The sequence below is a fragment of the Stenella coeruleoalba genome (assembly GCF_951394435.1).
Source record: "Stenella coeruleoalba genome assembly, chromosome: 1".
In the NCBI taxonomy this organism is placed as follows: domain Eukaryota; kingdom Metazoa; phylum Chordata; class Mammalia; order Artiodactyla; family Delphinidae; genus Stenella; species Stenella coeruleoalba.
In genome coordinates this window covers 189,667,445-189,679,506 of record NC_137169.1, presented here as the reverse complement: position 1 = coordinate 189,679,506, position 12,062 = coordinate 189,667,445, and the positions used below count along the sequence as shown (strand labels likewise).

Sequence of the window (12,062 nt, the reverse complement as noted above, 5' to 3'; positions counted from 1 at the left end):
CCCAAACTCTTCCCGGGAATCCCCACAAAGCACAGGCGGCGCCCCGAAACTCCCAGGGCACTAGCCAGCCACCCCCACCTCCGTCTCTCGAACCCTCCTTATCGCACCGTTCTCGCGTTCATGGGGAGTCAGAAGCAAACCACGAGAAAATGCCTTCGCGAGGAGCCTCCCTACACACACCCGCCCTGTCACTGAAACAAAAGCGTAGGGAGGAGGGAGATGGAAGAGGAGGCGGGAGGAAGGTTTAGAAAGAGGATGGGGAGAGCAGTAAGAAGGAGCTGGGGAGGAGGGTCGGGATCAGAAGAGACCGGGGCCAGGGACCCCGCTCCGACTCCGCGCGGCCGGTCGCTTACATGCCCAGGTCGCTGTAGGTGTTGAAGAACTCCATCTGGTTGCACGCCTGGATCCAGCCCACCACCCAGGTCTCGTGGCGGGGGATGGGGGGCATGACCACGCGGGCCGAAGCTTTGAAGTAGGGGGTCTTGTAGCGCAGGACGATGGGCGAGGTCTCCTCGATGCGCGTGGGGCACTGGTCGATGGTGGCGCACACATCGTACACCACAATGTTCTCGCGCCGGATCCGCGCCTTGCAGGTAATGCTTTGGATACAGCCCATCCTGCCGCCCGGCGCCGGCGCGGCGCGGCGTGGGGCAGCGCGGGGGACCGCGCGGGCAGCCGGGGGCGCCCGTCACACCGGCATGGCGACGCGCCGCCCGCTCCGGGTCCGGCTCAGCCCGTGCCTAGGACCGGTGAGCCGGCGCCGGGCATTCTCCGAGGCAGCCCCCTCCTCTCGCCGCCCTGCCGGGTCTCCGCTGCCCCGACGCCCGCCCGCCCCTGCCCACGCCCGCCCCCTCTCTCCAGGGCGCGGCAGGGCGCGCGGAGCGTGCGCTCCTAGGAGGCGGCGGGCGCCCCCGCCGGCTCCAGGGCCAGCGCGGAGGGCAGGGAGGGGAGCGGCACTGCGAGGAGTGGTGCCCACCCCGGGCCGGAGCCCCCCGCCCCTCGCCGGAGAGGAGGAGGCGGCAGCGGCGGCGGCATGTAGCCGGGGGAGGGCGGCGGCGGCGGCGGCAGCGCCGGGTCTGTCTGCCTCCGCGGTAGCAGCAGCAGCCGCCGCCGCCGCCGCCGCCGCCGCCGCCGCCGCTGCATGAACCTCTGCACCGCGGCTGCCCCCCGCGTGCAGCGCACCCAGAGGCTGGCGAGCGGGCGGCCCGAGCGGCAGGCGGAGGCAGCAGTGGCGGCGGCGGAGACCTGCGCTCCCGCCGGCCCCGCCCCGCAGCTGGGCCGCGGCGACACTCCTCTGCCCGGCCGCCGCGGGCTCGGGGGGGCGCCAGGGGACTGTGGCCCAGGGTGGAGGGCCCCACGGGCTGGGCAACCCCAGACGAGATCCGCGGAGGAAACTGGCTGTACGCCATCAGTTTTGTCCCTCTCCGGCTGCCGTCCGGCTGCCGTGGAGTGGGGGGGTACTGTGTAAGGGTGGGGGTGTTTAAAGGGCAGCCAGCGCCGGGGTGGGGCCCGACACGTGGGGCCCAGGAGGGGCGGGGCCGCGGTGGGTGGTGTTCCGGGGGTGGGCGTGGGGCTGTGGGGACCCCTCCTGGATTGGGTGGGTGGGGCCGAGAAGGGAGCGGCGCTGTCCAGGGTCGAGGAAGGAGCCCGGCAGTGAGTCTTTGGGGCAGCCTGAGGGTTAGGGGAGCAGCTATATCTGAGATTGGCTCGTTATTTATAATGTAGTTTGTTAAATTAGAGTTTGGCTGAGGTCTGGGCTCCAGTATGTTGCTACATGCAGTGGATTTCCGTCTTTCCCTGACTGGGTTTGCTCTGGAAGCTTTTCTTTCCACCACTGTATATGGGGAAGGTACCCAAAGCATCCTTCCGTGCCCTAACACCAAGTCACCAAAACTCCCAAGAGTTTTGATTGAAGCTCGAGCTCAGTTTTACTCATCGCCTGCCTTCATCCAAATCTTTTCCTTCTTAGAAAACGCTCTTTCAACAAACCCCCGCACATTGGGGAATTAGAGCAGGAAGGGACTTACCCTCAACACTGCCTTTTGAATGTAGCTGCATCCTGAGACAGGTTGTGCCTTGCAGAACCGACTAGCTGGAGTAGAATGCTTAGCAGCCTTCCTGAGGTTACCCAAGGTAACCTGTGACCTGTTAAGTACAAGGAGAACTTGAGAACATTTTTGGAACCGGGCAGGATTTAAATAGTAACTGCTTAATGATACATGTCCAGGGTACCCGTTTGTAGTAATCCATCTGGCCTACAGAAAGCCTGGAATCTTAGGACCTATGCTTTTCTTCGCTTGTCCAGGGCACGGCATGGTGACTAGCACATAGTAGCTGTGCAACAATTGTCTGTGAATGAATGAATGAGTGAACAGAAAAAGCCTCACTGTAATTGTCCTGTAGAAACTGCCACCACAGATACTGGACATCGTGTACAGTATGATGCCCTGTGTCTAATATTGTCTTCTAATATGCCAAACAGAAAAAAAATTAGCAAATGGTCTTATTGGGCAGTTTTTTTTAACATTTGTATTTTCAAAGCCAATAGCTTCTCTTTAAGTATTTCTTCCATGATCATTGAGCATTTGCTGGATCTGGTGTCCAAGTGTGAAATATTCTGACTTAACAGGCTGCACAGGAGGCTGGCTAGAGTTAGTCTTTAGCTAGGACAGATGTGATGAGTAATTTAAAAGTCAGTTGAAATCTAAAAGCACTCTTCATCCTTATTTTAACTTTCCTGGTACCTTGATTCACTTTAGAGTTAACAAAAAAGCAGTTTTGCCCTTTGATAACATGCTTATCTCATTTTACCATTTTAGCCACCGATCTCAATCACTGATCCTTTCATTCAGCAAACAATGACCGCCTGGCAGGAGCCAAGCAGTCAAGGATTGTGCTGAGTACTAGGATTCAAAGACAAGAGCTTGTGGATCACTGGAGAAGATAACCTTGTGAACAGTTTGTCGCTGTAAACTATGACACATGCTTTAATAGTGTGTATTCAGGGGCACAGGAACCCAGATAGGAGAGCCACTGAGAGATTTCCATGTGGCTCTCTTGAAGTAGTGGCATCTGAGCTGGATCTGGAAGGTCCGATAAGAGGCTCACTAAGAGTAGAAGAGTGAAAGGGCAGTGCAGGACGAGAGTTGGCCAAATGCAAAAATGCACAGAAGTGTGAAAGAACACAGCATGTTTAGGGACATAAACAGCTCACAGTCAATGCAGTTCTCAGTGTTATGTGTAGACCATTGGCATCAGACTCACTGGCCAGGAACCAGCTATTGATGGGACCATATTTTGATCTTCATTGGAAACTAATGAATGCAAGATTTGCATTTTGAGAAAAATTACTCTCTATCGATTTGGAGGATAGAGGAAGGACAGGTTAGAGGCACTGTGTCAGGATATTGTGATGACAGATGATTTGGCCCTGAGCTAGAGCAGTGCCATGGGACTGGAGAGGCCTGACTGCTTTTGAGAGTCATTTAAGAGGTAAAACTGATGTATTTGGTAACTGAGGAGGTGCTGGGGGAAGAGTCTGGTCAACTCTGAGTTTTCCAGCTTCAGTTAAATACATGTGATCCTAATAGCCAAAACAAGGTGACAGAAGTGGAAGCAGATTGAGGTTGTGTGTTGTCATGTTAAGTTTGAGGTACATGGAGTGTATTTTGGGGAGGGAGCCAGAGTTTGAGTTTCAGTGGTTATTAAGTTCCAAGAAATAGACCAAGAGAAAAGCATTTAACTGGGGGAATTTAGTTATCTTTGTTGATTTGAGTTGCTTGTCAGGCTGCAATTTTGTGGATAAATGTTATCCTTTGTCTTCTGGTAATACATGATACGCCTGCATAAATAAGGAAGGGCAATAGTAGCCTTCTCCAAATTATAGGAAAATCATATAAAGGAGAATATATCTTACTTTTCAAACTTAAAATGAGACCATGTTATGTCCAGTAGAGTACCAACAAAATATAACTCATCATTCACAGACGTGGAACCTTGACATTCTGAAAGGGTTCATCCATGACCTTCATGAGTATCCAGAATCATGAGTGTCACCATGACATATAATTTTCACTATAAAAAGCAGTAAAGTGTAACTGAAAAATATAAGGGATCATCTTTAGACTCATAATGGTTCTATAAATATGTTGCCAAGGTAATTTCAAAAGCTACTTAAATAAATTTTGCCATTAAAATAAACTCTTTACTTCATTACATCTATACCTTATTAACTCCATATTCTTCTGACACTGCAAAGAAAAAAAAAGTCAATCAAAGTATGAGAATTACTACATAGATGTCAATGAGAAGAGCTAAGCTGTGCTGGGGCACAAATGCCAGGTGTTGGGTGTGATTCATTCACTAACTCAGTGGCTGGCAAGTACACTCTGACCTCCTAGCAGGCCATTCAGATTTGTGTCTCAGCAAATTACCTCACTACAGGGACCTTTCAGATCACTCAATGGAGACTATTTTCATCCATGAACATTCAGTCTGCAAATGCCAGTGGGCCGCTACATGTAGCTCAAACCAAAGTCTTCAGAAGTACAACAATGTCTCTGTCCTGCTCTTTTAAGTTTCTTTCTCTCCTGGTGAAGTAAGTCTCCCCTGCCTCTATTAGCATCCTGTACCTGCCTCTGTGAGCACCTTTCCTGCCATCTCGCAGTTGTTTGCTCACACTTGTCTCCCTCAATAGGCTGTACACTCCTCAAGGGGATGTGTCATCATGCCCTGTTGTCCAGCCTAGTGTCTGGCACCTAGGAGCCACTCAATAAATGTTTGAATGACTAAATTTATTTTTTTAATCTGGTAAAATACTATTTTCCATAACTTAACTATAAGCTCTGTCTCCTTACCTACAATGAGCATATTTTTTTAATCTACTTCTTTCTGCATTTTTTCTTTCTTTCTACTTTCTTTCTGCATTCTTTCTGCATTCTTTGTCTTCCCACCGTCTTTCCTCCCAGCATCCCTCCTGGATGTGAAAGTGATGCCCTTTGTCTTTGAGCACGAAATCTCCTCTCAAGGGTTATAAGTTCTAGGCACCAAGAAATGGAAAAACTTCAATGACAGGACCTGGATGACAATCATTCCTTGTGAATAACTTCATTTGAGTTTATTCTCAGGGCACAGCACAAATACTCCTTTGTACTTCATGCTTGTGATATTCTTGAGCATGAGAGAGCCCCTCAGATCCCTGAGTTAGAGCCCTAGAGCACACTCTCCAGGATGCTGGCCTCTGCACCCCCTTGACAATCCATTCCCTCAGCCTCCAATGACCCCATGCTCCATCTTTCCAGAAGCAGGGCAATCTCTGACTTTATTTTTCCTATCAGTTACTCATTACTCAATTTGTCAAGTGAGCTTTTTAGAAACTTTGGGCCACAAAGGCCTATTTTCTAGTTGACCTTGGCAAGGGTTTTCAGAGACTGTAGAACAGACTACCAAATTTGTTGGGAAATTACCTCTGGAACTGCTAAAAAGGGGGATAATTTCTATCTCACTTATATGGTCTGAAGGCAGGCAAGGAGTTACATGAATCCTCAATGTCCAAGAGAACAGGATTAAAGAAACAACTCTTTTTGGGGTGAACTCCTCCAACAACCACTTCAAATCAGAGCAACCAATTTCCCTTCCGGGCTAGGCTAAGAAGCTCTACAGGAGGTGGACCCTGGCAATGGACTCTGACTGCTTTGCTGAATGCGTTGAGCCCAAGGTATGGCAGCTGCTTCAGGTAGCCAATATTTATCAAGCTTTCCCCACCAGCCTCACATTACAGTAGGCTGCAGAGACTACCAAGAATGCCCTCGTCTGTGAGCTGTCCTGTTGAAGGTCACTCGTGCCTGTCTCTGCCACAGAGTCCTTTTCTTAGTCTTTATCTGCAGAACTTGATGCTATTCTTTTAATTCCATGATTCTACAAATCCCAATTCTCCTCTTGGCTTCTCTGATCCCTCTTGCTTTCCCTGGTACCCGCAGGGTAGTAATCTCTGAGGGTCCCTCCTTCCCTATCTGAACTCCTGCAGGGCATAAACCTTTGCTATTGGTTTTAACTATTATTTTCTATGATGTCTTCCAAGTCTGTCCCTCCAGCCCAAACATTTCCTGAACTCAAGGCTAGCATGTCCATCTGCCTACTACTGGATGTTTCCGTTCGGACATACTTCAAGTTTTTTCATCTCAGTGAGTTGACACCTCTCTTCCAGCAATCCAGTGTCGCATCCTGACTACCCTGTTTCTTTTCATTTTATTTATTTATTTACTTACTTACTTATATAGTTTTACATCTTTATTGGAGTATAATTGCTTTACAATGGTGTGTTAGTTTCAACTTTATAACAAAGTGAATCAGTTATACATATACATGTGTTCCCATATCTCTTCCCTCTTGAGTCTCCCTCCCTCCCACCCTCCCCATCCCACCCCTCCAGGCGGTCACAAAGCACCGAGCTGATCTCCCTGTGCCATGCGGCTGCTTCCCACTAGCTATCTACCTTACGTTTGGTAGTGTATATATGTCCATGCCTCTCTCTCGCTTTGTCACAGCTCACCCTTCCCCCTCCCCATATCCTCAAGTACGTTCTCCAGTAGGTCTGTGTCTTTATTCCTGTCTTATCCCTAGGTTCTTCATGACATCATTTTTTCTTAAATTCCATATATATGTGTTAGCATACGGTATTTGTCTTTCTCTTTCTGATATACTTCACTCTGTATGACAGACTCTAGGTCTATCCACCTAATTACAAATAGCTCAATTTCGTTCCTTTTTAAGGCTGAGTAATATTCCATTGTATATATGTGCCACATCTTCTTTATCCATTCATCCGATGATGGACGCTTAGCTTGTTTCCATCTCCAGGCTATTGTAAATAGAGCTGCAATGAACATTTTGGTACATGACTCTTTTTGAATTATGGTTTTCTCAGGGTATATGCCCAGTAGTGGGATTGCTGGGTCATATGGTAGTTCTATTTGTAGTATTTTAAGGAACCTCCATACTGTTCTCCACAGTGGCTCTATCAATTTACATTCCCACCAACAGTGCAAGAGGGTTCCCTTTTCTCCACACCCTCTCCAGCATTTATTGTTTCTAGATTTTTTGATGATGGCCATTCTGACTGGTGTGAGATGATATCTCACTGTAGTTTTGATTTGCATTTCTCTAATGATTAATGATGTTGAGCATTCTTTCATATGTTTGTTGGCAGTCTGTATATCTTCTTTGGAGAAATGTCTATTTAGATCTTCTGCCCATTTTTGGATTGGGTTGTTTGTTTTTATCTTATTAAGCTGCATGAGCTGCTTATAAATTTTGGAGATTAATCCTTTGTCAGTTGCTTCCTTTGCAAATATTTTCTCCCATTCTGTGGGTTCTCTTTTAGTCTTGTTTATGGTTTCCTTTGCTGTGCAAAAGCTTTGAAGTTTCATTAGGTCCCATTTGTTTATTTTTGTTTTTATTTCCATTCCTCTAGGAGGTGGGTCAAAAAGGATCTTGCTATGATTTACATCATAGAGTGTTCTGCCTATGTATTCCTCTAAGAAGGGTTTGATAGTTTCTGGCCTTACATTTAGGTCTTTAATCCATTTTGAGCTTATTTTTGTGTATGGTGTTAGGGAGTGATCTAATCTCATACTTTTACATGTACCTGTCCAGTTTTCCCAGCACCACTTATTGAAGAGGCTGTGCTTTCTCCACTGTACATTCCTGCCTTCATTATCAAAGATAAGGTGGCCATATGTGCGTGGGTTTATCTCTGGGCTTTCTATCCTGTTCCGTTGATCTATCCTTCTGTTTTTGTGCCAGTACCATGCTTTCTTGATTACTGTAGCTTTGTAGTATAGTCTGAAGTCAGGGAGCCTGATTCCCCCAGCTCCATTTTTCGTTCTCAAGATTGCTTTGGCTATTTGGGGTCTTTTGTGTGTCCATACAGATTGTGAAATTTTTTGTTCTAGTTCTGTGAAAAATGCCAGTGGTAGTTTGATAGGGATTGCATTGAATCTGTAGATTGCTTTGGGTAGTAGAGTCATTTTCACAATGTTAATTCTTCCAATCCAAGAGCATGGTATATCTCTCCATCTATTTGTATTATCTTTAATTTCTTTCATCAGTGTCTTATAATTTTCTGCATACAGGTCTTTTTTCTCCTTAGGTAGGTTTATTCCTAGATATTTTATTGTTTTTGTTGCAGTGGTAAATGGGAGTATTTTTTTGATTTCACTTTCAGATTTTTCATCATTAGTGTATAGGAATGCCAGAGATTTCTGTGCATTAATTTTGTATCCTGCTACTTTACCAGATTCATTGATTAGCTCTAGTAGTTTTCTGGTAGCATCTTTAGGATTCTCTATGTATAGTATCATGTCATCTGCAAACAGTGACAGCTTTACTTCTTCTTTTCCGATTTGGATTCCTTTTATTTCCTTTTCTTCTCTGATTGCTGTGGCTAAAACTTCCACAACTATGTTGAATAAGAGTGGTGAGAGTGGGCAACCTTGTCTTGTTCCTGATCGTAGTGGAAATGCTTTCAGTTTTTCACCATTGAGGACAATGTTGGCTGTGGGTTTGTCATATATGGCCTTTATAATGTTGAGGAAAGTTCCCTCTATGCCTACTTTCTGCAGGGTTTTTATCATAAATGGGTGTTGAATTTTGTCAAAAGGTGTCTCTGCATCTATTGAGATGATCATATGGTTTTTCTTCTTCAATTTTTTAATATGGTGTATCCCATTGATTGATTTGCATATATTGAAGAATCCTTGCATTCCTGGAATACTTGATCATGGTGTATGATCTGTTTAATATGCTGCTGGATTCTGTTTGCTAGTATTTTGTTGAGGATTTTTGCATCTATGTTCATCAGTGATATTGGCCTGTAGTTTTCTTTCTTTGTGACATCCTTGTCTGGTTTTGGTATCAGGGTGATGGTGGCCTCGTAGAATAAGTTTGGAAGTGTTCCTCCCTCTGCTATATTTCGAACAGTTTGAGAAGGATAGGTGTTAGCTCTTCTCTAAATGTTTGATAGAATTCGCCTATGAAGCCATCTGGTCCTGGGCTTTTGTCTGTTGGAAGATTTTTAATCACAGTTTCAATTTCAGTGCTTGTGATTGGTCTGTTCATATTTTCTATTTCTTCCTGATTCAGTCTTGGCAGGTTGTGCATTTCTAAGAATTTGTCCACTTCTTCCTGGTTGTCCATTTTATTGGCATAGAGTTGCTTGTAGTAATCTCTCATGATCTTTTGTATTTCTGCAGTGTCAGTTATTACTTCTCCTTTTTCATTTCTAATTCTATTGATTTCAGTCTTCTCCCTTTTTTTCTTGATGAGTCTGGCTAATGGTTTATCAATTTTGTTTATCTTCTGAAAGAACCAGCTTTTAGTTTTATTGATCTTTGCTATTGTTTCCTTCACTTCTTTTTCATTTATTTCAGACCTGATTTTTATGATTGCTTTCCTTCTGCTAACTTTGGGGGTTTTTTGTTCTTCTTTGTCTAATTGATTTAGGTGCAAGGTTAGCTTGTTTATTCGAGATGTTTCCTGTTTCTTAAGGTAGGATTGTATTGCTGTAGACTTCCCTCTTAGAACTGCTTTTGCTGCATCCCATAGATTTTGGGTCGTCGTGTCTCCATTGTCATTTGTTTCTAGGTATTTTTTGATTTCCTCTTTGATTGCTTCAGTGATCACTTCGTTATTAAGTAGTGTATTGTTTAGCCTCCATGTGTTTGTATTTTTTACAGGTCTTTTCCTGTAATTGATATCTAGTCTCATAGCATTGTGGTCGGAAAAGATGCTTGATACAATTTCAATTTTCTTAAATTTACCAAGGCTTGATTTGTGACCCAAGATATGATCTATCCTGGAGAATGTCCCATGAGCACTTGAGAAAAATGTGTATTCTGTTGTTTTTGGATGGAATGTCCTATAAATATCAATTAAGTCCATCTTGTTTAATGTATCATTTAAAGCTTGTGCTTCCTTATTTATTTTCATTTTGGATGATCTGTGCATTGGTGAAAGTGGGTGTTAAAGTCCCCTACTATGAATGTGTTACTGTCGATTTCCCCTTTTATGGCTGTTAGTATTTGCCTTATGTATTGAGGTGCTCGTATGTTGGGAGCATAAATATTTACAATTGTTATATCTTCTTCTTGGATCGATCCCTTGATCGTATGTAGTGTCCTTCTTTGTCTCTTCTAATAGTCTTTATTGTAAAGTCTATTTTGTCTGATATGAGAATAGCTACTCCAGCTTTCTTTTGGTATCCATTTGAATGAAATCTCTTTTTCCATCCCCTTACTTTCAGTCTGTATGTGTCTCTAGGTCTGAAGTGGGTCTCTTGTAGACAGCAAATATATGGGTCTTGTTTTTGTATCCATTCAGCCAATCTGTGTCTTTTGTTGGGAGCATTTAGTCCATTTACATTTAAGGTAATTATCGATATGTATGTTCCTATTCCCATTTTCTTAATTGTTTTGGGTTCGTTATTGTAGGTCTTTTCCTTCTCTTGTGTTTCTTGCCTAGAGAAGTTCCTTTAGCAGTTGTTGTAAAGCTGGTTTGGTGGTGCTGAACTCTCTCAGCTTTTGCTTGTCTGTAAAGGTTTTAATTTCTCCATCAAATCTGAATGAGATCCTTGCTGGGTAGAGTAATCTTGGTTGCAGGTTTTTCTCCTTCAACACTTTCAATATGTCCTGCCACTCCCTTCTGGCTTGCAGAGTTTCTGCTGAAAGATCAGCTGTTAACCTTATGGGGATTCCCTTGTGTGTTATTTGTTATTTTTCCCTTGCTGCTTTTAATATGTTTTCTTTGTATTTAATTTTTGACAGTTTGATTAATATGTATCTTGGCATGTTTCTCCTTGGATTTATCCTGTATGGGACTCTCTGTGCTTCCTGGACTTGATTAACTATTTCCTTTCCCATATTAGGAAAGTTTTCAACTATAATCTCTTCAAATATTTTCTCAGTCCCTTTTTTTTTCTCTTCTTCTTCTGGAACCCCTATAATTCGAATGTTGGCACGTTTAATGTTGTCCCAGAGGTCTCTGAGACTGTCCTCAGTTCTTTTCATTCTTTTTTATTTATTCTGCTCTGCAGTAGTTATTTCCACTATTTTATCTTCCAGGTCACTTATCCGTTCTTCTGCCTCAGTTATTCTGCTATTGATCTCATCTAGAGTATTTTTCATTTCATTTATTGTGTTGTTCATCATTGTTTGTTTCATCTTTAGTTTTTCTAGGTCCTTGTTAACTGATTCTTGCATTTTGTCTATTCTATTCCCAAGATTTTGGATCATCTTTACTATCATTATTCTGAATTCTTTTTCAGGTAGACTGCCTATTTCCTCTTCATTTGTTAGGTCTGGTGAGTTTTGATCTTGCTCCTTCATCTGCTGTGTGTTTTTCTATCTTATTTTGCTTATCTTACTGTGTTTGGGGTCTCCTTTTTGCAGGCTGCAGGTTCGTAGTTCCCGTTGTTTTTGGTGTCTGTCCCCAGTGGCTAAGGTTGGTTCAGTGGGTTGTGTAGGCTTCCTGGTGGAGGGGACTAGTGCCTGTGTTCTGGTGGATGAGGCCGGATCTTGTCTTTCTGGTGGGCAGGTCCACGTCTGGTGGTGTGTTTTGGGGTGTCTGTGGACTTGTTATGATTTTAGGCAGCTTCTCTGCTAATGGGTGGGGTTGTGTTCCTGTCTTGCTAGTTGTTTGGCATAGGATGTCCAGCACTGTAGCTTGCTGGTCGTTGAGTGAAGCTGGGTGCTGGTTTTGAGATGGAGACCTCTGGGAGATTTTCACCGTTTGATATTATGTGGAGCTGGGAGGTCTTTGTGGACCAGTGTCCTGAAGTTGGCTCTCCCACCTCAGAGGCACAGCACTGACTCCTGGCTGCAGCACCAAGAGCCTTTCATCCACATGGCTCAGAATAAAAGGGAGAAAAAGTAGAAAGAAAGAATTAGTAGAAGTAAAGGAAGGAGGGAGGGAGGAAGGAAGGAAGGAAGGAGGGAAGGAAGGAAAAAAGAGAGGAAGATGATAAAGTAAAACAAAGTAAGATAAAATATAATAAAGATATTAAAATA

The 12,062-nt window shown here is 44.4% G+C and overlaps 1 protein-coding gene across 1 annotated transcript in view; it reads right to left on the bottom strand.

Moving 5' to 3' along the window:
- The window catches only part of FAM78B (family with sequence similarity 78 member B), a 91,932-nt gene extending 91,217 nt beyond the window's left edge, over window positions 1–715 (bottom strand). Inside the window, exon 1 of the mRNA XM_079923156.1 lies at window positions 354–715. Within this exon, the coding sequence (XP_079779282.1) occupies window positions 354–616 (263 nt within the window). The 5' untranslated portion in view covers window positions 617–715. The remainder of the gene's footprint in view (window positions 1–353) is intronic.
- Between the last annotated feature and the right edge of the window lie 11,347 nt (window positions 716–12,062).